At 38.7% G+C, this 26,330-nt stretch overlaps 3 protein-coding genes across 3 annotated transcripts in view; 2 read left to right on the plus strand and 1 right to left on the minus strand.

Moving 5' to 3' along the window:
- Positions 1–12,766: 12,766 nt before the first annotated feature.
- Positions 12,767–17,248, minus strand: idh3g (isocitrate dehydrogenase (NAD(+)) 3 non-catalytic subunit gamma). The gene is made up of 13 exons (XM_077721726.1): positions 16,962–17,248; positions 16,746–16,793; positions 16,591–16,602; positions 16,349–16,446; positions 16,162–16,277; positions 15,191–15,251; positions 14,989–15,121; positions 14,415–14,548; positions 14,249–14,351; positions 13,726–13,872; positions 13,523–13,617; positions 13,382–13,442; positions 12,767–13,302 (listed from the first exon to the last, which is right to left on the minus strand). The coding sequence occupies exons 1-13, from the start codon at positions 17,040–17,042 to the stop codon at positions 13,201–13,203; spliced, it is 1,191 nt and encodes a 396-aa protein (XP_077577852.1). The 5' UTR covers positions 17,043–17,248; the 3' UTR covers positions 12,767–13,200.
- Positions 17,249–17,681: 433 nt separating this feature from the next.
- On the plus strand, positions 17,682–23,177 carry fam3a (FAM3 metabolism regulating signaling molecule A). Its single transcript, XM_077721716.1, has 11 exons — positions 17,682–17,994; positions 19,309–19,449; positions 19,539–19,575; positions 19,658–19,774; positions 20,031–20,054; positions 20,743–20,869; positions 21,108–21,166; positions 21,248–21,298; positions 21,436–21,520; positions 22,029–22,155; positions 22,324–23,177. The coding sequence occupies exons 3-11, from the start codon at positions 19,563–19,565 to the stop codon at positions 22,420–22,422; spliced, it is 702 nt and encodes a 233-aa protein (XP_077577842.1). The 5' UTR covers positions 17,682–17,994; positions 19,309–19,449; positions 19,539–19,562; the 3' UTR covers positions 22,423–23,177.
- A 760-nt stretch (positions 23,178–23,937) lies between these two features.
- wnk3 (WNK lysine deficient protein kinase 3) overlaps positions 23,938–26,330 on the plus strand; it is a 29,912-nt gene continuing 27,519 nt past the window's right edge. Inside the window, exon 1 of the mRNA XM_077710807.1 lies at positions 23,938–24,502. The gene's annotated coding sequence lies outside the window, so the exon portion shown is untranslated. The remainder of the gene's footprint in view (positions 24,503–26,330) is intronic.

Consider the following 26,330-nt stretch of genomic DNA (forward strand, 5'->3'; position numbering starts at 1 on the left):
ACAGTTAACGATGGAGAGCCCTGAAATGCACAGAGTTCTATTCAACACACATCTGCTAACTTGCTTCTCATACTACTCTAAACAAACTTCCATTTGAATGGAAACATGCGCTTCATGTGTGTACATGCGCTGTGTACACACAAAGGCACGTGCGCTCACACACACACACAAGCTTGCTGCCTTCCACAAATTTCACATTATGCTCACAGGCATTTTGCTTGATCACCATATGGGCTCAATGCTTATTTAAGACTTGCAGTATTTATTCTAATATGACATCATTGCCCTCTTCCACACACACACACACACACACACACACACACACACACACACACACACACACACACACACACACACACACACACACACACACACACACACACGCACGCACACACACACACACACACACACACACACACTTTAAATTTCTTAATATTTGCCCTTTCTGTTTAATCCTGCCAAATCCAAATACACTAAAAAACGACAACAAATAATCGTTAATAGAAGGACATTTGAACTGTTTTTGTTTTTACAAAATAAACTATAACCAATTTTATGTTTGAGTTGATGCCACCACTTTCTTATTCTTAGGCTCTGCAAATGTGTTCTAATACATCACCCCCTCTAAGGCAGTTTATCATGATGACTAGTATGCATTAACTCTGTGGCAGGGTATATTTTACAATTTTCAAATTTTATTTGAACCATAATATTTTAGGCACCACAATTGACAGTATTTTAGCATTTTTTTTCAAAGTGCTGGTGAATATTTTTGTGACGGTGTGAATTCAGACACTACACTTCTAAATAAATCATCAGTAAAAGTTAGGTGTAAAATAATGGATTAAATGAATGAATGGTGACCTGTGATTGGCTGGCAATCAATCCATTGTGTCTGGTGTCAAAAGCATCAGAAGCATGATTGGCCAAAATAGTGCTGGCATTGATCAAATGGCAACTTTCTTTTATTTACTGTATGTTATTCACAAATATCACACCCTGGACAAATGAAATTCCTTAATTTTTCAAAAAAGATCACGATCCCTGTCCTTGATTGTAAAGCAGTCCTCCAGAGTATTCCCCTCCCGCTTTCTAACTGTGTCCAAACAGGATTTTCGGGCAAAGAAAATAATGTTTTCCTCTGTCAATGTGTCTTATCCTTTGACTCCCTTTTTTTCTTTGCTTATTTTCTTGGCAACAGAAAAAAATTCCATCAGGAGCAATTGTTAGTAAGAGCACTCGGACAAAGTGAGAGGGGGACGGACTGTCCTACAAACAAAACAAGGGGCCGCAGAGCGGACAGGAAACAGATGACAAAGAGGAGGATAAACCATCTAGGAATTCTTATACCAAATGTGTGCAGAGACACATTGTATGTATGAATAGTATTGTGTTGAGCCAATGTATTTCAAGACTTGTTTTGTTGAATACATGATGTACATTTTGAATTTTAGAGGAATCAAATTATCAGTAGAAAGGGACAAAGTGAGCCACCTGGAGTGATTTATAGCAATGGCAATATGATAATATGATGCAGTATAAATTGATTGTCTCTGAAAATATTGGTATGAATTAAAGAAGAGGATAATTCAATGAAAAATGTTGCGGGAGAAATTATTGGCTGACATTGGCAAGAATAGTTGCTAATTACAAACCAAACATTCACTGCCATTGATGAGTACACATGCCAATTATTATTTTTTTTAACAGTGAGAAGCGAAGCGGCGCCTGACTGTCATGACTCAGCAGTGCTTGGAAGCAAGACTACTGGCAATAGATGGCAGTCATGCGGCCTTTTAGGTACCACAGAAATGGGTAAGGAAGGAACGGGCACATTTTGATCAAATATTTCCAATGGCTGTCGGGAAGAATTCATTGTTTTTCAGTTAAATTAAATGTTTTTTTTTCGTTATTATTTTTCATTTGCTTGTCATCAGGCATGATACAATTACATTGTCTTACTGTTAATAACTTACTATGATTGACAGTTTTGTCAGATTGATTACATTGGGGGGGGGTAACAAATTGTGTTGCTTTTAAAGAAAGTAAAATTTAAAAAAAATAAATCCCAAGAAGGAGAAAAAGCAACAGTATACAAAAATTACAGAAGGCTACAATGATGTAAACCAGGTAAAACAGTTACTTTCCTTAACCTGTGAAATCCCAAACCACTAAATAATTGACAGCAAATTAATTTTTTTTTATTAACTCTGTTAATGGTCCCTTGGAACAAAAAGCCTCCAAAATTCCGAATATAATTTTTGTGTATCTTATTTATATGAGGAATCAGTTTGTATCAGGGAAAGAAATATATCACCTTGCTCAGAATCAATGTATCCAAAACAATACATTTGGCCAAATAGGGTTAATTCAACAAGCATACACAGAAAGCACCCCAGGATGGAAGTCCTTAGGGTGAATTGGACGATGGAATAAACCAAACAGAACATGAGCGCAATGATTAGAAAAGGGATCAATTTTCAGTTTTTACCCTCAGGGGGAAAGCAGTTGGAGGCCGCATGGAAAATCTCCAACACGATGAAGGAAGGAAAGCACACATAGATTGGTTGTGAGCCCAAGGAAGAACACTTAGAGACACGCAAATGGTACTGCTCTCCTGTTTCATCCAATGAAACATTAAGTATGTCAGTCACCATATTGTCTGTTAGGCTGGTATCGGGTTAACAGCTTTCTTCCTTGGTGGGCTACTTGTGCATGAGCCTGTATGACTAACATAACAGCAGAAGTTGAGAACTCCAGTTGCAAGACTTTAATCCACTCTGACTCGTGGTGCCAGTACTAAGAATTGTGACTTGCTTGGAAAAGCTCATGGAATTCTCCACTTGACTTTGATTTAAATATTTCTTCTCAAGACTCCTATTTCCAACTACTCACATTGAATGCCATTATTTTGTGATATCAAGGATGCGGCTGCGTTTTCCCTCAAAACTGAAGAGGTATCGGGTGTCGCTTTGACCTAGCTTGACAAAAATCTGTTTTGTAGTGCTCTCAGCATGCGTTAATAATCACCAGTAAGCGCATACGTTATGATGTGTCAACTTGCATGATGTCTATTATTGTTTCCCGGCCTTGGGAAGAGCAGTATTAGACCACAATTGGGTCCTCAAAAAGTTAAAGTTTGTAGTGTCCTGGTTCTTCAATGTTGGTGGCACTTTAATTTATTATGATTGCATCAATGTGTGGTAATTGATACGCGTATGTAAATACATAACTGTATGCTTTAATATTTGTTAGGTTTAGAATTTAAGTGAAAAGGAAAGGAAAAGGTTATTTTGTTTTGTCTTGGTTTTTTGGTCATGAGATGGTGCTTGGAATTACATAAAGACTTCATCTGAATCAATTAGACTTTTCCTGTATTGTTTTGTTGTCATCAGATTTCAAAGATGTAAAAATTATTACACTCTTCAGAGAACTATATTTTTGGTCAGCGCGAGTTCTGCTAATTTTTTTCTTTTGATTACAGTCCAGGGGAAAATCCTCGAGAGATACTATCAAGTCTGTTTTTTATGTCTCCCTCCACCGACACGCCTGAATTAAATAATCGGGATCGGTATGAAGCTTCTGGACAGCTTGCTGATGAGTTGATCATTTAATTCAGGTGTGGTAGAGGAGGAAGATATGGAAAGCAGACTGGATAGGGGCTGTAGAGGACCGAACTTGGACACCCCTGGTTTATACTTGTTGTTCAAACAGGGCAATCTTTTTAAAGATAAATTAACTATGTATATTAAGTCATGCAAAGCAGTGTTAATTGTTTTATTTGGATAGGTTCACACTTTTTTCCAATGGCATTGGCTTCATACAATTTACTATCCTCTTTGTTCACCATTGTTGTTCTTGTTTTTTTTTTTTTTTTTAACCACCACAGTTTTTAATAAATATTGGCTGGATGAAGGGTTGTAAGGGGCCCAAATGGCACTGCACTACCGTCATGAAATGTCTTGCGGTCTGACTTGGAAATACCATTCAGGGAAAATCTTTTTTTCCTGAATTTTTCAATGAGTCCACCGGTCTCAAAGATTTTAATTTATGTTAGGGAGTGTTGTTAGAGAGTAGAGTGCACTAACAAAAACTTTAATGAATGAGATAACGTTCTCAAAAATTAATAAAGACTCCGAAATCAAATAACAAAATCCAACCTGACAGGGAGGACGCATGGAGAGGAGGATCACAGCACATAGACATGAGCATGACAAATGCAGACGATCCGACAAGGACTGAAAATTACGCAGGGTTTAAACAGACAGACATGGGTTGATGAGACAATCAGAAACACCAGGGTCACACAAGAACCAGCAAGCGGGGGATACACCAGCTGAACTCAATGGGCAATCACAGATACGAGTCAAATAGGGAAAAAAACAAAACCAATCCCAAACACTTGGACTAAAAACTGGAAAGTAATGGTTAAGTTAAGAGTCTAAATATTTTAGTCTCAATGGAATCTCTGCGTGCTGTTCTCTTGCTTGTTGTGTAAGACTTGCATCTTTGTAAGGTCATTTTTTTTTTCTTTAGCTCAAGAGGATAAGGCAAAAATCTAACATTTTTTCTTCCAGTTACATAGCCACAAACAATAGATGAGATCCAACAAACATGGGAACTTTGAAAACAATCCCATTATTATTTGTTGCTTTTTTTCCTACCTTTTCTAACCTTTTGACATTGCGTCCTCATTTAACTACTACCTAATGTAGCAACATCTGGAGGATGTGGTAATCCGAATCTTTCTCATGGATTTTTAGGCATGGTCACTAGTATAGGGTGCCGATCCCACAACTGTTGGTTTGGGAGATAACTATTCTACTAAGGAGCCATGTTACTTCCATTTACATGAACCATATCTATTTGAGGGGGATGCACCTCTTGGCCCGGCCCACCGCTCGAGAATACCGACAGACACAAGCAGAATCAAACCTGACTGGTAATGTATTGATTCTCCTAACTATCAGGACTTCTCAGGAAGTACTCGGAGAAATTTACACACAGTATTCAATTGCCTAATGTGTTGAGTATTAGTTCTAGATTGAGGCGAGAACGAGATTTAAGACTCTCTAAACAGTCTTTCATTGTGAGCTTTTGTGAGCCTTTGGTAATCTTTCAAAATCTTTGGTAATCTTTCAGAGGTCTTTTGTAATCTTTCAAAAGTCTTTGGTATTCTTTCAACAGCCTTTTTCAAATCTCTGTGCCCACAATTATTCACTTAATTGCTTGGCAGTAAAAGATACTGTGGTATTTGTTCATTTTAAAATATGAATGACACCATATGTTGAAATATAGAGCTCAATATTTTTATGTCTACGTAGGTTCTCTGTGTTGTTTTCTGGGCATCATGCAATAGGACGATAGAAACCCGCAAGGAAAGAAAAACTGCTTAGGGGCGTTCAAGAAGGGGACACTCAGGTATGTGCCGTTCAATTAAAGACCTGCTGAAAGAAGCATCAGAGAAAGAATTTGTAAACACGCCTTGATAACGCCTCATCCTGCAGAACTGATAATGACAAAGTTCCCTCCAATTATTTCAAAGCGTTATTTCACATGAAGCTTTATTACACAATTCTCGTTCATTCATCACACGACTGGCATCGTTACAAAACAATGGAAATCTTAAAACAGATTAACTGCCAAGAAATATATCTTAGGAGATAGAGGCTAATGGCAGGAGATGGGCTGAGAACAGTCAAGTCAGCTTAGTCCTTCATTCCTGCTGGATTTACTGCTTCATCCCCTCTGGACTGGCTTGACTACAGCTTTTCTAAGATGAAAGGCAAGATGGAAGCTTTGAGGTCATCGCTAGATCAACTTCATTTTGGGGGGCATTCGTGTTGGCGCCACTGGGTTATGACACAAAATCTCACAGCACCAGAAAACACGACAGTGCTCAGGGAATGTGGTGGTATGATGAGCCAATAAAGACCACAAGAAAGCCAGGCAATACATACAAATATAAAAGACGCCTGGACAGGACACAAGTAGCTGTAAGGGTATGATTAGGTTGAAAAAAGGTAAAGAGATGGCAAGAGCAAGTGGAGAAGAACAGCAAAAGATTTTTGGGAAACAAAGTAATCTCTGAAACAAAAATGTAAACAGATATTGAGTATTTGTTTTTGTTGTTTTGACGGATATTTGAAACATTGTCAGTAATTATTATTTGGGAAAACAGAGTGGACAACATTTTGAGGCTAAACTTGTTTAATTGTTTGGTATTCCTTCTGTTTGCTGGACGCAGCTTGGGCAGGTGTACTGAGATCCTTGCATCTGTCTCACTTTAACCAGTGACCTCAACATTTATACCTCCAATCCGCACGTGTCATTTTCACGTGTGGTAGGTATCATGTGTTACACCTTAGTTTCCTCCCTGCATTTTCACGGTTTATTTATCTTGTTTTTCTATTTTACTCTAGGCTGTTAAAGTAGTTTACAGTAATGATTTTTCGGTTCATTACTATTGAAGTTGTTTTATTTTTTTCCCCCCCTTCGGGATTTCCCAGCACATGGGGTTTTGGAAAGATTAATTTGTTCGCTTCATTATGTTGAAAGCCGGGCTGTTGCCATGATCTGCTCTCAATTTGATGGACACTTTTTTCATCAATAGATTTAATTTTTTACTTTGAGATCAGTGTCTGCCTCTGAGTCTGACTGCGGCCACCCATCTAACGAGATCCCACACATCAGCACCATCATATTCTCTTTTTCGGAAAAGCAGATGACCATCTCCTGCAGCCGTTATATCTACACAGCTGACGTACGCATTGTTCCTTGCAGCCATTGGCAGTAGTTAAAGAAAGGCGCGTGAAATCAAGTGCCGCAGGAAGCTCAAGTAGAACATCATGCGTTGTTAAAGACACAAGGGCAGTGTTGAAAAATAATCAAAGCTGTGTTTTCTGGTGGCTTAACAGAGATCTCTTTTCATCAAAACTCTTTTGAGACACATTCACCTGAGGAGGGCACGGAAAGTACAGCAGACACTCATGACACGACAAGGGGGGGACCAGGAAATCGCAAAGAGCTGCAGACTGGCTTCGTCCAACGACCACTGTTATGTGAAATCTTTGCAAAATGAAACAAAGGCTTTAAGGATATGGAAGATAATGAAATGACTTGTTTTTGAATGAGTTTCATACTGGACAACACATAATTATCAATTATTTTCTTATTCTCATCATAGATGGACATCATTTCTCGTAACATAGCTTAGGCGTTGAGAATTTAGTGATTTTTTATTATTATTCTCAAGTAGTTTGTTGGGAGAATATGAGGAGTTTGGAATGATGATGTGAATCATGACCAATTTTATTCCGGACATAAAATAGAAGCATAAAACATACAGAATTATAACAAAAAATAGTGTAAATAAAACTACCGCAATAAAACTCCACCGTTTTGAAGAAAACTGCATTCAGGGTTGGTTAGAGACGACACAAGGTCATTTTCAGAAACGTGAACAATTTTCATAAATTAATACATTACATTTTGAAGCAAGGCAGAATAGGAGTACATATACCCCAATACTGACAAACATGGATTATGTTTTAATAATAAACTACCATCAGTTGTCTCCAGCTACTCTGTCTATTTCTGATCCAAAGAACAGCAGTAGGCTGTAGACATGTGTACAAAATCTTTTAAACAGTAACTGGGACAAGGTATTCAGCATTGCAATCATCTCTACTGCATTAAATAAAGATGTTGGTCTTTTTATCATGATATTTAATGTCATGCTGCCTCGCATGCTGGATTCGTGGGCTTAAGAGCTATTGTAGCCCAGCATACATAGGATGAATATATGACCCAATCATCCATCTACTTTAAGTGTGCTATAAAATACTACAGTAAGTGGCTTTAAAATGATAGTAGACCATATTTTGGACACCAAATCATCCCAAAGGTCATATGAAAGGATGAAAAGTGAAATTGGATCCTAATTAGCAGGATTCAAACTGGGTCTCTACATCGCTGCAGCCATAAGTCACTACGAATGAAGCTGGTTCTAAGTTTACTAACCTTGCAATAGTTGGCACAATGTATCAAGTTCTGCTTATTGAAAAATGGAGGTTTTGTGCCAAAATTTAAGGTCAAACAATTTATTTTATACTCATTTAGACTCAACAGAATGCACAGTTGTATGACTTGCAGATGTATTTTTTTTCAATTATGCTGCAATTATACTGTCTTCATGTGGAATAACTATCACCCCTTCTAGTACCGTAATATTACCGAAATGATACTAACACTACTTAACCCCAACACTGGTAGCTTGTGGCCTCAGTTGATTCCCAGACCGCCATATTTATTGGATTAAACTCAGACATCAACGTCACTGGGAAATATGCTTTGTTTTGGAAACCGGAGAGAATAAACACTTGTTGAAATTTAGTTCTGCACACAAATCCACAGCACTGAGGGGGGGTTGGATACCGAGCTGTCGGGGAGCCAAGGGTGCTCTGGTTTCAGGGGAGCAGAGTTCTGATGACATAAGACAAGCGCAATGCAACTCCTCATGAAGGCAGCGTGTTTGCCTGACTGTAATGCTACTCTGACACTATCGCCAAAAAAAGGCCCGGCAGGCATATGGTAAAACTCTTAACCCTGTTTAATATCCAAAAAAAAACCCCAAAATAACATCAGCGACAATGCAACGATTGTTTTTAAAGAGAACAAATAGTCCATCAATCACCACCTTTCATGTCTCGTGGACATTTAGTCAAATCATGTGCTTTTCGAAAAAAAGTCATCATTCTGAGCCTTTTTAATGGAACTGTTGAGCAACACATTCATTCATTTTCCTAACCGCTTATCCTCACAATGGCCACCCTGAATTGTGGCCTGCCAATCTCAGGGAAACGGACAGGCATTCATGCTCGCATTCATACCAAGGGGCAATTTAGAGTGATCAACCACCCTACCCTGCAAGTTTTTCAGATTGTGGGAGGAAACCAGAGCACCTGGGAAAAAACACACACAAGCCCAGGGAGAACATGCAAACTGCATACAGTGAGGACTGACCTGGGATCAAACCCTCGACCCTAGAACTGTCAGGCCGATTCAATAACCACTTATTCACCAGCTCGCCGGTTGAGCAACTCAGGCCAGCTAATTTATCATAAACATAAAACCAAACAGAAATAGACGCAGACCCGCCTCACTCACAGTTTGCACAGCATCTATCAGTACATAGAATGCGTGTGGAAATGAAGCAGAGAGTTTTGGAAAAGTGAGCAAGACAGATGGTGTCCAGTTTAGAAACAATGCAATAAAGCATCTGGCGTAACCGCTGTCCCTCCTGCAACCCATGCCAAGACCCCAGATTAGCTTCGTCCGGCAATGAAAAACCAGTGCGATCATGTAGCACAGGTGGAATCCGTCTGCAGTTAAGAATGTGGCTAGCGGAGCAACATGGCAGCTCTATAAATCAAAGCTAAGTCACATCTTAAGGTTTTCCTCACCATTAAAGCACATCCATTTGAAGACATGTTTCGGTGCCACTGATGGCCATAGACCATTAATTCATTTAAATCATTGTGAAGGCTAGCAATAAATGATCCTATTCAGGCCAATTGTCATGAAACAGATTTCTGTTTGAATATTTGATCAATGACTATGCTGAAATCTGTTTATCCTGCGACAGCAACAAAATCCAGGCAAACACGGTGAAACAAATCCGTTTACATCAATAAAATCAAGCCTGTAGTAAAACATTAAACCAGTGTATCACACTGTATATTTAGTAACTTGGTGCAGTTTTTATGTGACTCGTGTGTCTTATCGTCTCTCCTTTGATGCCTTTAGTCTTTGATTAGACAACTTTGACTTTGTTCATCCCATTTGGAATTGGCATACCTGCTGCATCTAATTTGTGGAAACTTTCCAAATTACTATCTTGGAATTTAAAAAAACAAACCAGGTTTTCCTTTTATCAAACTGTGACCAACCTGACCAATCAAATAGAATGGGGTAATCTATTGTGAATACTATAGGGCTTCTAGTTTGAGATGTAAAAATAAAAAAATGCCAAAAAGTTGCTTCTTTTAGGATGGTAGTGCCTTTGACCCTTGCAGTAATCACAAGGTGCCAGCCTTGATTTATGGCATCATGTTCTGTGAGCTGCAAAGTCGTCAATGGAACACATGTGGTGCAAGTTGTGTAATTGGGTCTCAATATGAAAAAAAAGCAACACTTTACTTTGTCATTTCGTTATTAAATATAAGGTGATTAATGTGCGACTCGGCTTATGTCTCCTCACCAAACTCCCTTGAGTCTACAACACTATTCTTCTTCTCACCAATCACAGATCCCAAACTCCCTATTCTGAAAACACTTGAATTCACACTCCTCCCATTTCATTGTTTGGCTACTATACCCATATTTTTCACTACTTGGGGAGTCATTCATCATGACAAATTTGGCCTTTCAGATATAGAAAAGAGAACGGCAGTCCCCAGATTCAAGGGACTTGATGCCAAATAGCCGTTGGCGTAGTGTATGTTGAATACAATATACAATATATACAATATAAACTTACTATCGCCGGGTAAGTGTGAAAATGCAAGGCCCATCAATGGCGAGTGGAGTTGGTTGACTGTTTGAAGCTGTAGAGGCTGATGAGACCAAGGCGGCTGGATTGAAATCAATCCTCTGCTTTATGTTCTCATTATGTGCAAATTGCTTGCAGGATATTGCATAGGAGAGGATAAATACAGAGAAAAAACAGATACATTCAGCATTGTATAAATTCACCAAACACAACATCAGACAAAACATCACAATGACAAAATCCAATTGAAAACAGCATCCAAAAAAGGAGCCATTATAAAGAGTGAAATAGATATATGAGAGGAGTTTCCCAACACCAAAGGCGAGCTAGACAGTGTTAATTGATTTTTATCTCTCTTTTTTCTTTTTTAAATTATATCAACCACCAAACTGTCAGGAGATACTGTGACATTTCCTTATTTTAGACATAGTTAAAAGACTAACTGTGCTTGTGTGCTTCCATTTTCCTTTGGCTATTTTCTCTTTTTCGTTAAATTTATATTTGGTGATGTTTTAAAAGAGGATCCATTGAAAGTTAAGATTAGTGGAAAAGAAAAGCTATGTTTAGGAGGTGCCATAATAGTTGGAAACATTTGCTGTGGTTCTAGCAATGTAGTATTTAGATTCTGATCATTATTTTATTGTATTCTATTTTGTGGTTCAAGATCTGGCCCATTTAAATTGGTGTTGATAAGATCTCTGTGGCATGCCTTTGACAAAAGATATTTTAGGCCAATGTTAATTGGACTGTATCTGCGCTTTACAAAAAAATATAGCACATCTGAAGGTATTGGGTTACACACAGAGTTGTGCCTTTTGCAATTTATACTGTACACAGGCCCGAGAAGATCAAGTGGCCAGTGGTCTTTTGCAACATCCAACAGCAAACCCCACCGCTGCCGCCTGCTGTACAATCCACTGGCCATTTGCCTCAAGCTTTGGCTCCGGAGGCGGCTCACGGGGGAGAAGAGCATTTGAGCCGATGAGTGACAGGGGCCAGAGTGTGCATGCTGATGAGAGGCGAAATGAGGTGAAAAAAACCCAGAGGAAGAGAATGCTGAGAAAATGCTGATCCATTGTGGGGAGCTTTCTGGAACGATCACAGATAAAAGTGATGATTCCAAATGAAATAGAGTTGAGACAACTTGTCCGGGCCAAAAAGAGTGTCTCTGTAGAGTGAGTTACTGACATGAATGAAAAGAGGGTCAAAGAGCCAGCTGGCAGAGGCTGAGTTAACACTCTCCATAACACTCGTTGCAAATTCCACTGGATGAGCAAATGTAGTCTGAAATGTGAGAAATGTCGTGGTGTCGTGCCTACACGCATTACCACCGTTCAAGTGAGCTCAGAAGTCACCAGAGATTCATTCATTTTCAGAGCCATTTATCCACACGAGGCTTGATGGGGTGCCGGAGCCTATCTTAGCTGAATCGGTGGCAGCCAATCGCAGTGCACAAGGAGACAGACACACTCATACCTAAGGACAATTTAGAGTGAATAACCAGCCTACCCTACATGTTTTGGGGTTACGGGAGGAAACCAGAGTATCCTGAGAAAACCCACGCGAGCCGGGGGAGAACATAAAAACGTCACACAGTGAAGACCGACCTTGTTGAAAGCACAATATTATTTTATGCTAGGTTTCCTGATAATTTTGCACTAAAAAAGGTTTTTGTCTTCACCATGTGATGTTGGAGTGCTTGTTCCTGTTTAAAAGGAAGATTAATGAGGATGCCAAATGTACACTTCAATTCCATAGCCAATTATTCACAGGGGCTTGATTGAGGGAAACTGATTTTTGACAATTATACACGCAGATCCACAAGTGTTTGGAGTCCATCTAGAAGTCCATCCTGGTCAAAATTGCTTTTTACCAATGATTGATGGAAACTGCACAAGCATCTTCTGCCTCCTAGCGACAAAATGAAGCTATAGCAACGTGCAATGGCCAGTTTTGAAAACACTGGCAACCTTTGCTTAATAAGCGTGAAGTACACAAGAGAAAAATCGTGTAAAAGTAGTGTCATAACAAAATCTAATTTGAATTATTTACATTTAACCAATAATATTACAAATGTAATATAAAATAATATTCATTAGTTACTTGTATTTTAATATCCACAATAGACCAATGAAACGAATGGTTGATTTATAAGAAATGGATAAGCTAATTTTACAGGTAGGAACCTCTAAATCCTAATAAATACCACAGGACTCAGTGGATTCTGAATAATTTAATACCATTGACACAGCCTTAATAACACAATTTGAGTAAACTTATGTGCATGTTATATAGTACAGTCATGCAAACACAACGCCTGTAAGTCTATCTATGCAGTATGCCTGAAAATAATGTATATTTGATATAATCTCACTATACAAGCTAGAACAGTATGTAACACAGCACAGTCGACCTTATGTCCATTACTTAACTTTATTTACTTTTCTAAGGGGAGAAAGAAAAAGTTTAAAAAGTGCATCTTGTTGCGTTCCATGCTGCCAGGATTTTGTTTAGCTACAAATAGGTCAACAGTATTAAAATGTGATTGACAAATTAGTATCTTAATGGGGTTATTGTGATATTCCACAGTTGAAAATAAATAACCTTTGTGGAGTTAAAGATACAAAACAACTTGGTGCTTTGGGCTCTTACATCTCAGCTGTGTGTTGTCCTTTACTCTGGATGACACGCATGATGGTCTGAACCACTTCTGACGTGGTACCCTGGCCGCCAATATCCGCAGTGTGCAACTGAAGGTGGGCAAAAAAACAAAAACATAAAAAGCTGATTCACATTAACGGTCAGGCCTGCTGAGGAAAGGAGACTCACCCGGGTTTCATTCATAGTTGTGAGCACAGCGTTCCGGATCAAAGTTGCATAATCATAAAGCCTGAAGGCATGGAGAAAAGAAAGACAGGAAGAGTCAAAACAGTTGCCTGGCAGATGGCAGGACAAAATCTGGACACATACTTAAGATGGTCAAGCATCATGCAGCTGGCGAGCAGCAGAGCGGTGGGGTTTGCAATGTTCCTGTTTGCGATACTCTTCCCTGTGTTCCTTGTGGCCTGGAATATAAATTTAAAAAAATAATAATCATCTTATCTTGCCAACACAATTTATTCAAATCGTCATTGTTGTAAAATGGTTGAATCCCCTTCAGTGAAATCACTCACCGTTTCAAAGACTGCATAGTCACGGCCGTAATTGGCTCCTGGCACAAGGCCTGGGCCCCCAACCAGGCCGGCGCACACGTTGCTCACTACGTTGCCGTAAAGGTTGGGCATCACCATCACATCAAATTGCTGTGGGTTTGATACCAGCTGGGCAAAAACAGTCAAACGGATGGTCATGTAACCTGGGGCTGCTGGCATTAAATGATTATGTTTCAGTGCCATTGACAGCGATAGACAAAGAAACCACCCTGGCAGCCCCTTCCAGTACAAATTGATTGAACGTTTATTGCTGTCAATGGTAGTCAATGACTTCATTTATGAACAAGATTTTTTTTTAAAACTTTGAAGCAGTTAAAACAGTAGGAAAGTTGTAAATGTGTTTCTTTGGTTTGAGTGGTAACAGCTCATTTTTAGCAGAACTTTGAATCCATTACCGTCAAAGAGATAAGCTTTGGGCAATTGTTTTTTTTGTTCTGGTCTAAAAATGTCATCTAGTGCATACAGTCCTGGTGCATGTTCTTGCCTGCATGGTGGTGTTGTCCACAATCATGCTGTCGTATGTAATGTCGGGGTACCCTGAGGCCACTTCTTTGCAACATTGTAGGAACAAGCCATCACCTAGCTTCCTGTAAGTGTAGAATAATTAGCCACATAGTCTTGTGCCATGAAGATATGAGTGTACAACTCACATGATGTTAGCCTTGTGGACAGCGGTGACCCTGCGTCGACCCTTCTCTCTGGCCAATCGGAAGGCATATTCTGCAATCCGGAGTGAATTATTTCTGGTGATTATTTTAAGAGACTCCACCACCCCAGAGACGCTCTAAAAAGACAAAAGTCAGAACAGTACATAATTATGTATTTAAAAGGGGACAACGCACACCTTAATCATGCACAGCCCAGCAGAAGAAAAAATACCTTGTTCAATAGGTGAGAAAACTGAAATTAATGTAATGATATGCAACGGTGGAGAAAAATATGAAAAAAAGCCAGTATTTCCAGATGGACAGCCCTTAGTTTGGGCAACGATTGCCCAACGTTCCTTTATATCATTTCAAACATCTATTTTCACCTCATTAATGCTCGTTATTGTCACACACACTTATGCGGCAAGTGTGAGACATTTGCTCACGAGATGAACTATCAAATTCCCATATTTTCAAATTTGTCATGAAATTCCAGTTGCCTTTTTAAAATCCTTGAGCAACTGTCTCTAAAATCAAGATCATATCTAATTCAGAATGTGAGAGACCTTCATCCTACCTCATGCTCCAGGCTGCTGTACTCCCCCTCGGTGTTCTCTCGAATAATCATGATGTCGATGTTTTTGTGGCGAGTTTGAACGCCTGGGAGGGACTGGCAGTGCATCACATTGGCATACAGGTCCAAGCTTGTACTGAAAAATGCATAGAGAAAATTAGTAAAGTCAGCACTAGATTGTGGTGCATCTTTACTTAAAACTTACCGAAGAAGATTATTTCTGGATTTGACCGAGGGGGGCATGGTATGTTTGGTTTCTATGTTACCTGTCCGCAGAATTAAGCAAAGTTATTGTTATATGCAAGAATGGTGTCCATATAAAAATACATATTACTCAAAAATAGATCTGTATACAGTGTTCTCGTTACCTCTGCGTCCTGCGTCTGATACGCACAGCTTTTCTTTCAGACGCACAATTTCAAGTAATGTGCTTTTTTTCGGACGCAAAGAAATTTTTATCAAAAAAAAAACCAAAACACATATATCCGATAGCAAACCAATTTATTCCACATAATCTTTGCGAAATAATTCTCGCGAGACTAGCAGACGAAGGAGAGAAAGCGATAGCAAGAGTTTCGTAATAGTGTAAGAAAGATAAAAAATGTTTCAGAAAAAGCAAAACAGTCTGGATAGTTATTTCGCAGTTAAAAATACAACTAGTAAGAAAAGAACTGCAGAAGATTCGATCGATGATCATGAAGCAAAACGGGGGAAGCAAGGAAAAATACGCACATTTCAAAAGACTTTTGGCTGCAAAGAGAGGAGGATCTACGAGCTGAAAGACTAGTACAATGATAAATAAACCCTAACCCTAAACCATATAATAAATAAATTAAATCTGAATGTTTATATATTGTTGTTTATGTTTTATTTGCATCCGTAGTATGTTGGGACTCGTGACAAGTTTCCTGGGACGCACAGTTTTCAGACAAGCGAATCCCTGGGACTCGCAGTGTGCCAATTGTAAAATTATCACTGTGTATATTTTTAACTAAAGTAGGATGAGATTTCAAATATTTGTCGTCATTTGAAATACACAATTAGTAATTGTCTTAGTTTTATGCTTGTTTTGACATGACAGGATTGAGGCCTGGTCCAAGCTTTGTTATACAAAAGGGCAACTAAAATCTTTATAATATTTGTGCTATTTCATCTTTTTTTCTTTAAATGACTTACCTTTGAGAGCTACGCCATTGCGCCGGATGGCAGTGATGGCATTGTTGATATCATCTTCAGTCTCCAAGGCGGAATTGACATATACCATCTCAAAGTCCACAGGCACACAGCTGAATCTGCAGACAATATTTAGCTCTGTTTACTGAGAAAAATAAAGTTTTACTTCTTCCATTTCAGTCTGACCAACCTGAACACTTCTCTGACATGATTAAAAAGCTCTGGTCCAATTCCATCTCCTGGTATGAGGGTGACAGTATGTCTGCCTCCATATTTTGCTGGGGGAGGCTGTGAATTTGAGATTCAGATGGCACAAATTAGGACTTTTCACAAAAACAAAACATCTTCTATTCAGTTACAATTGACAGAATTGGTATTACTGTATTGTATTGTTATTGTTGTGTGAAATGCAAAACTATGTCGCATACTTACAATGTCCCTTCCCTTTGGGTGTAGGCAGCATAGAAAACAGTATTAGGACAACAGTATTAGGACAAATGAACGTATTCATCAGAAAGAAGACATTGACGACATGTAAAAATATACGCAATTCCAGTTTGTACATACAAAATTGTAAAGCCACTCACAGTCAACACCGTCTTATTCCTGTGACTGGTAACAGTTGTTCCAAATACCTGTAGGTTATATCACAATAAAATCTTCAATGCGTAATATAATGTGGATTATTGGCTTATTGATTTTAACTCATTTGACCTTGTAACACGATTAAGATCATAAAACACGTTTTTCAACACAAGCATTGCCGCTAATGTTTTATTTTAAACAAGCGTTTATAGTCTTACTTTTATTGTGTTCCCAGCAAATCCAGCCCGAAAAGGATTGACAATTTTGGAAATTGAGAGTGCGGCACAGTGAGCAGCCATCTTGGATTTGTAATTCTGTAAAAAAAAAAAAAAAAAAAAAAAGGAACACGACAAGAAGAGGAGGGGATTATTTTTCCTTTTAAATCACACAAAATTACATCTAAATTCTCTTTGTTCGTTTATTTATGAATCAATAATTCCATTGCAAATAAAAGATTCGAGTTGTCTTTTAATTATTGTCTCTCAAAATGATGCGTCGGATGCAGACTGTGAGCCAATGGGGACGATGCCCACTTTTATAAGCCATTTTGAGTCGAACAGATCGCTAATTAGTACTACATAGTGACAGTCAATGGAGCCTTCGGTTGTCTAAAACATTGCTCAACTTCCAGTCTATTTTGAAACGCATTGTTTTTTTTTTATAAGCTTCAAAGGTGCGGTAAATAGGAATCGTAACATTTTAGTTTATTTTGCATTTCAAGACCCATCCAAAATTGTGCTCACGGTAATGTAGTTCGTCATAAACAAAGGTTTTTGTAAATACTTGGTAAAATTAACGATTTAATAGGATTTCCATGAAAAAATAAATACATTTACTTCCACTACAATTAATCCTGAGATAGAAGTGTTCTGACGTAAGATGGCCGCCTATTTGTTTACGCGACCTTCCAATCTTTAGAACATCTCGCCATATATGTATGCGTGATTCGCTGTAAGCACACGTGATGCTTTAGGCGCAGACTCAATTCAGACGAGCCAATATTTCCGGAAGATGACTGACGTTATTTCTTAATTAGCAGCGTTCCACCACGCCCCTGAAAGACGAGCATTTTACAACTTCTCGTGCAATTGTGTGAATTTCAAGTCTTGGGCCACGCGAGGTGAAAGCCCCAATGAAGGTACGAAAAAAGTAGTTCAACTTGCCGATTCTTCGTGCACTCTCGAGCAAAATCGACATCGAGCGACTGGCGTCGGGAGAAGGCACCGCTTCCTGAAGCTTTCACCTTTGCAAGTATATATATATATATATATTCAGGCATAGTATGTACTCTAATACTATTCGCATTTGTCTTGCCTCATTAAGTTTGTGGTTGTCACACTTGGGTAATTTTTATTAAGTCCCAGCACAACTATAAAAGTGATGAAAGTGCCTGAAGATAAACGTGAAAGTTGCATCCCACAAAAAAGGAGATTAAAATGGTATTTCACGATGGACACGTAATGACATTGGCTCATTTTGACACAGTTTTCTTCTACAGAAAAGTGTCTTCTATATTGGGAAAAGAGCTGTTTTATTTCATCACATCTTATCTCAAATGACTTATCCCAAAAAATCCAAGTTAAGATGCGCAATGACTTACAGATAATGAGACAAACTTCAAATGAATAACTTTTTTTTAAATGTATTAATTATATTTTTGTAATCACATCATTATAAGTCCTGAAAAATCAGGATTTCTTTCTACATTAGATTAATATTGACGTTAACTGCAGAAAATAGAATGAAAAATGGCGCAATTTAATGCGCAATTGTTGAGCAATAAATAGTTTTGCACCTACTCAACTGGCTGGATTTGTTGAGGGGGGCTAAACAGGATTTTACAGATGTCAGCTGTTTCTAACCCGCCCCTACCTCCATCTGACTAAGCACCATTCAGTAAAATACCAACGGGGTACATCTCTGTCAACAAATCCACCCTCAAAAAGCATCTTCAATGTCCTTTGATGTATTTTAAGTTATTTTGGCTCCATTCATACAATGAATTATACATTGAACCAGTTTGACATAGACAAAGAAACACTGAATTCGGAAGGAAAACTTTTTAATAGATTCCAAACCGTTAACAAAATGTTTTCCTTTGCAATAGGATATTTTTGTCATTTATTATTTTACATTTTACACAGGATTTAAATAAAAAATGTCTTGACTCCCCTACAACAACAAATTTATTAGCTTAGACCTGAATGGAAATGATATCAGTTCAAACATCTGTTTTCACTTTAAAAATAATGTTACATTTCTGCCAATTTTCTTACATGCTTTGCAACAAACCAGTATTTGTTTGAATCTGAAAGCTGTTTCACAGCCCACAAAGCATATCATTATCCAGGACGTAGCTGTGAAATAATCTTATGTAAACAAAGAATGTTTCAATATGTGTCATTGGTGTCAGAGCCATGCACCTTTGGCATAGACAATTTGTATGTCCTTTGTTTATATGTAGCCTTCAACATAACAGTCCTGCTGCATCTTTGTCATAGAGAATTTGTATGTCCTTTTTAATAGATAATTTGTATGTCACTAAATCTTGCCTTAATTAAATAGTTGATGTAGAAGTAGAGTCGTCGGACCCTCCCTCCGTGCTCTCCTTCTGCAGAGGCGTCAAAATCTCATCTCATCTGTCTTGGCTGCTTACTTGCAGTCCGACCTTGTGAATGGTCATCGTGGACCGGACAGTAGCCAGAGGTTAACATACACTCTTTGTTTACGGATAAGTTGTATGTAAATTCCTGTCAGCGACTAACAAATTCTTCTTTTTTTTCATGACATGGCAGACCAGGTCTATTTGAAAGCTAAACATGAGATTAACAGGTGGGTTACGATTTTCTTACAACTAAAGACTAGCAGCTTCAGTTGTGTTTAATTCGTTGAATGTGCTCTGTTTCTTTCCAAGTCCCTATGCGATTTGTGGCCGTGTTGCTTCTGGTTGGGCTCATGTGGCTCATGTGGCTCCTTGCAAGCACTTTGTTTGGATGGCAAAGCGGATCACTTGTGCGCCATTTATTTAACGGTAAGGGATTGTCAACAATTCACAAGAACAAATTCATGAAACACAATTACAGCTTTTTCTATTTGAAATGTTCTGTTTGATACTAAAATATGCATTCTGGACAGATGCAAGTGCTTGCTATCAAATTGAAATGCTTACAGTTGAATAGGGAAGCTTATTAGCACTTCCTTTTAGGATGGTGCATTTCATGTATGTGCAACACATTTAAATGCTGGCGCATAATAGGCATATTTGACAGATTTATTTTCTTTTTCAGGTGCAAGTCAGGAACCAACTGCTGGTACGTTATTTGAATTGTACATTACATTCAATTATGTCAACGGGAAAAAAAAGATATATTTATCAGGAACCGCCAGCATAGGGGTCATGTTTTTTTTGGCACGTCCGTCTAACATCAACCGTTGGAGTTTTTTAATCAGTTCTGAAGATACATTTCTAGGCTGTGGGTTTATTATGAATTTATGCAGCCTGCTTGATTTTACCCACCAGATATGACTTCCCTAAAGGTCTAGTGTTGTTAATCTTGCCATCAATGCTATAAACATTTTTTTAGGGCCAAGATATAATCAGAAAGGGAACTGGTATTAGCACTTGGGGAAAGGTTAGACTGGATTTTTTCAACTTTAATTGAAAAGATTGGTGTGCATTTTGTTGGGTAGTTGGAAAATGTGACTTATCTTTAAAAAAATGCTGTTTATTTACCAGGGCTGTTGTTAATTAAGGCAGAGTAGGACTTGAATAGAGATAATCAGATTGAGTGCATTTCCTCAAAAGTTGCTATTCCTGTATTTGAAGAATACAAATCGGTGTCACAAGTCTTGTTTCAAATGTCTCATGGCATGAACATTGAAACCTGCTTTTAGATTACATTTCACTCCCCGGATATTGTCATATATGTGTACAACCCTTCTCTCCAGCGGGCTACTTTCCAATTCAACTTTTTTTTTCCTCCTCCCCTTTCTATGTAGCCGAAGTTCGTCCACGGCGATATAAATGTGGCCTTTCGGCGGCGTGCCCCCCCAAACATCTGGCTTTTCGGCTGGTATCAGGAGCTGCCAATGTCATTGGACCCAAAATCTGTTTGGAGGATAAAATGTGAGATTTACTGCTGTTTTCTTTTTGTAACACACTCACTGTTTCTTCCACTGCCTTTTTTTGTCCAAGGAGCTGAAATCATTTACAGCACACACCCAACCCTCCTTCCCTCCATCTGTTCCTTTGCTTGACTTTCAAATGTTTATTTGCTTTCTACATTTATAGTCAACCAGATTGTGACTACGGTCATTTTTGTGTGCGTTGGTACGATTAACCCAGCTGTCTTACTGTCTCGCAGGCTATTAAGCAGCGTGAAGAACAACGTCGGTAGAGGATTAAACATCGCTTTGGTGAATGGTACAATAAGATAAGAGTCTTTTTTGCTCGTATTGAATAGCTTATTGTAGTCATGTTCATACCATTTTTGTTTCATTTCAGGGGTGACAGGTGAACTGCTGGAAACAAAGACTTTTGATATGTGGGCAGGAGGTAATGAAAAGTGACATTAGATTGGTCGATGTCAGACAGCTTTTCAGATATTGCAATTTCAAGTCACTGTAAATGTCTGACTAGTTTGAAAGAGAACTTCAATAACATTTAACAGCATGCGTGATGTTTGTCTTCAGATGTTTCCGATCTGTTGAAATATCTCCGTCTTCTCCACGAGGGAACGTTGGTGTTTGTGGCCTCCTTTGATGATCCAGCTACAAAGTAACCAGCCATTATCTTGTACCATGTTCATCATGGCGAGTGAATGCATATTCATTTTCTGATTGACTGATTTTGCATCCTGCCCCTTCGATTCATTTCAATCCGCACCAATTTTCACGCTCCTCACCACATTGACATTCAGCAAAGGAAATAATAATACTAAAAAACACTAGGAATACAGTTTTTGTTGTTTTAGGTGTCACATCTATTTTTAACTAAAGTAAACTGATCTCATTTTTCCCCCATCATTTGAATTTTTCCAACTTAAGGATTACAAAGTTTATTTAACGCCTTTATATGTCTACAAAAGATGTAACTAAAAAACATCACGAGACAGAAGAAAAACTAAAGTCCCTCTCTGATTTTGCACCCAGAAATTTACTACCAAATAGCTATCAGTATTAAAACAACATTAAAATCAAATTGTTCTACATTCAACTCAGAAAAGAATTGTGGTTTCGTTATGCTCATTACCATCACTTTAAAAAAAACAAATGTTCTTTTTTAGGCTAAATGCAGAGTCTCGGCGATTGTTTGAGGAGCTCGGGAGCACCGCCATTAAGGAGCTAGCGTTTCGAGACAGTTGGGTGTTTGTCGGTGCCAAGGGTATCGAGAATAAGAGTCCATTTGAGCAGGTAATTAAAACATTGTTCAGTAGTCATCTAATGATTAATTCCCTGCCATTTATGGCAATTGACCTCCAGTCCATTCTGACTGAGGATGGCAGTGCTTACATGATAACTGGCAGCCGTTCCAATTGTTGTTGACATCTGATCTGTTTGCTTTGTCATGGTTGCCATTAGCGGATGAAGAACAGCAAGAGCATCAACAAATATGAAGGCTGGCCAGAGTCTCTGGAAATGGATGGCTGTATTCCCTTACGGCCGCTTGTTGTTGTTTAATTTAGTTTTTGAGGGTAAGCAGTTCTGCTACAACTGACCGGCTGGCTGTTCTAACGATTTAATGAATGACTACCTTCAGTGACGAACGGGGTACGTTGGAGATTTCCTTTTTTTAGTGATATTGAAGCAATGTGTGTGTAGGTTTTTAGAAGCATGAGGCGAGAGATGGGACAATGAACAGGGGATCTTCCTTTGTGAAAAGTTAGATCTACGCTCTCTCTCTCTCAGGATGCTGAAATTCCTTATGTATCATGGCTTACTCAAGTTCTTGAAACATTTTTCAGCATTTTCACAAAGGGTAAACATTTGCATCTCTGCTGAAGTTTATATATATAAAAATGCTGTATTTTATATTCAAGTAATAATTATTTTGTTGCTGTGACCAATATTTCTGTCAATTGTTTTTGCATAACAGTAGCAGCCTACTTTTTCCACCATTGGAACCTGATGCACAAGCACACTGTCTCGTGGCAATTTGTTCAGTTGTTTCAGTTTGATAAAAATATTTAAATGAGCAAACACAGAATGGTTGAAATCTGTGTTAAATAAGAGACTGCTCTGTTTTTTAATAATATCCAATGCTGGTTTATATTTGCTCCATTGAGTGCTTTTGATATCTATGTATGTGGTGGCCTTTTTTTTGTTTGGAGTGTAGCTACTACTTAAATGCACAGAAATAAAATTATTATAAGCGATCTTTTGTTTTTACATGGTGACAATTTTATGCAAATAAACACTTTGTATGATGAAGAAAATCTTAGCAGGATTTTGTTTGGAGAGGGAGTGGCGATCTTTGGAAACATTCATTTTCTGCATTTCTGCTTATCAATAATTTGTTGATAAAATGAAATGTGTGCATCAGCCTCACAGAAAATGAATGAATTGGTGGTGTCTGCACTAGGGAGAATAGCGGGTTTCTTATTCGCGTATGGCTGTAATTCCCAATGAATCGGAAGAGGGCGACAAAAGGGCAAATGTGTTTGAGGTTGTTCGGTTCAAAATACCCCTGGCGGTTTTTTCCACTCTTTTTAACGCATTGATCACCCATACTCTATAAAATATCTGTACAAGATAACTAATCGCGAGCATGCATTTCACCCGGTTAGGGAGTCGCAATATCATGCGGTATGTGGTGCATTAGTAGAGTATAATTCAAAAAGATATGTTGGTGATAGTGCCAATTAAATAACGTTTTTTCCCCCTTTTGAAACTGCCATTGTACCCTCGGGCACGTTAGGAAATACAACCAGTCTTAAAGTCATCATTCTCCAACTATGGAGCAAAAAAGTAAACATCAGAACTGGCTTTGTTTTTCTGCCCCGGGGAAAATTTGGGAGGTATCTAAATTGCTTGTATATTCGTATTTTGTCATTCTTCGCCCTTGCACATGATTTAAAATATCTATGACTAGTTCAGGCTTGAAAGACTGGCGATCACGTGATCAAAGCGAATGCGGTGATTGGTCCCGAGCGTGTATGCATGCCTGATGAAGATGATGATGGTAGCGGTGGTGATGATGATGACGATGATGATGAACCCTCTGGCAAGTGTACGCGCCAGACCACACAGTTGAGTTCACACGAGAAACTCCCACGCGCGGGCCTGCTGCTGTGGAATTATAAACGTTTTCTTGTATTAAAATAAAAATGTCATGCAGCTGGCTGGCAGACATCAATTATTTGGCCTGCTAACCAAGCAGTGAATGGCTGCACGCAAACAGCGGACGGGGATAGTCGTCAAAAGGTGGCGACGGGCATCGTGTGACAGCACCAGAAGAAACCGAACACCGACGAAAGACAGCCGGAGTACCGCCGGAGGAGAACCGGAGCCCCGCGGACAACTCAGTTCTCCCCGACGCTTGGCGATTATCTGCTAACCGCGTTGAAAATATCGAGGAGACAGACTTTTTTTTTAAATAGATCTTTTTTTTAAGCGTGATTTCCTTCATATTTTTTTTTACTGTAAATACATATAGATGTGTTTCTAAAAAAAATACGGAGCGTTTATTTGTGTTATATCGACATTTCTTTTCTGAAAGAAATTCATCTCGCCATCAAACGAGACACGATATTGCATCACGGTGAGTGAAGTTTATTTATTCAATTAGGTTGGTTTTATGGTGGAATGTTATCGACCAATGAGGCCGAACATTAGTCATATCTCTAATAGCTATTTATTATGAAGAATTGACTTGAGGGATGTTCAAGCGATTCCTGCTAGAATTTCTAGACATAAATAAATACAAAGGGATTTTTACACATTCGTGTTCATAATGGCCTGCCTACATCATTAAGTCCGGCAAGTAGCATAATTGCATTAATTATATAATAGCATTAATTTAGATTACTTCTGGATTCAAAGAACCTTTTGAAAAATGCAATTGTTTATTATATTGATGCAAACTTCTAAAATAAAATTGAATATCATTTATCTTTTAATTAATACATTATTATTAAATTCTCAGTGTGAAAGCTAATCTGTTTGATTAACTGTCACTGAAATGATAAATACATTAACCTTTTGTAGTAGAGAACGCTTCTGGCAAAAAAAAATCAATAACAAGTATTATATATTTTTCAAAATCAACCATTCTTGTATTTTATTAAATTTTCTTATCAATACATTTTTTAATTCGTTAAATATTTAAGGTGGCCCGGTGTCCAAGTGGTTAGCTTGTCGACAGTTTTGGGGTCAAGGGGTTCGATCTCAGGTCGGTTCTCACTGTGTGGAGTTTTGCATCTTCTTGCATGTTTTTTTTTTCCGGCTACTGCGGTTTCCTCCCACAATCCAAAAATATGCAGAGTAGGCTGGTTGAACACTCTAAATTGCCCATATGTATGAGTGTGAATGTCAATGGCTGCCCGTCACCTTGTGCCCTGCGATTGGCTGGCCACCACTTGAGGATATCCCCCGCCTGGTGCCCGTGGTTAGCGACCCTTGTGAGGATAAGCAGTCCAGAAAATGAATGAATGAATAAATGTTTAAAACAAAACCCATTAATTTCAGAGTATTTATCTCATTGCTGGCTATGGACAACAATAGATGTCCAATGTATTTTAACTGCATGTTGAATGCTAATGTCAAATTGAATGTCCAGTGCCGTGACTGGAACCCTTTGGCAGTAAGTGAGTTAAATGAGTGGGCCATAAGTGTTAAAGTAGCAATAGTTCGCAACATTATTTTGATCAAACTTTGCAAGTGTTTTTAGTTTGTGTTTATGTTTAGGGTTCAAATGATAATTTGACCAAAATCCCCAGGAAATTTCAGTGTCCTTGATGAGCTATTTTTAGAGAAACCGGCAGACCCAGTCATGTGGCCCTTAGAGGTGAACTGACGCCCTGGAGGACCATGTTGGTGACCCGTGGTCTACACTCTGTCATTGCAATTGACCTGGACGAACAATCCCATAATACCCGTTTTTCTCTTTCCCTGCTGCATTGATGTGCAAGCATTGTTTCTGACGTACACGGCAAGAGCTAGTGGGGGCTCGCTTGACTAAAAAAGGCTGACAGCTGCTGAGCCACTTCCGTCAACTCTGATCAGAGCCAGATCAGTCACCCATAAAGATTCAGACCGCCTTCCGCAAGGGTAAAAAAAAAGAAAGCTTCGATAGTATGTCATTTACATTAGTCTCTTTAAGGAGATGTTGGTTTTCACTCATCCGCACTGTATGCTACAGGATGGTTCTTCTCTCCAGGGATGATGGAGGACAACAAAACTTAGGCTTAGATAACATAGTTGTTTGTGTCTCTCCCTACTGTGTGTGCTACCTACACTCCACTCGCCCATGCCTGACCTGGATTGCACAAAAGTCCTTGTGTTGTCAGCCTTGGCTTTGCTAATGCAAGAAGAACAATCAGCATGTGTCTGAATTGAGTTTTCACAAGTTGTCAACACGTGAAGAATCT

Source organism: Stigmatopora nigra, chromosome 1, assembly GCF_051989575.1.
Source record: "Stigmatopora nigra isolate UIUO_SnigA chromosome 1, RoL_Snig_1.1, whole genome shotgun sequence".
Classification (NCBI taxonomy): domain Eukaryota; kingdom Metazoa; phylum Chordata; class Actinopteri; order Syngnathiformes; family Syngnathidae; genus Stigmatopora; species Stigmatopora nigra.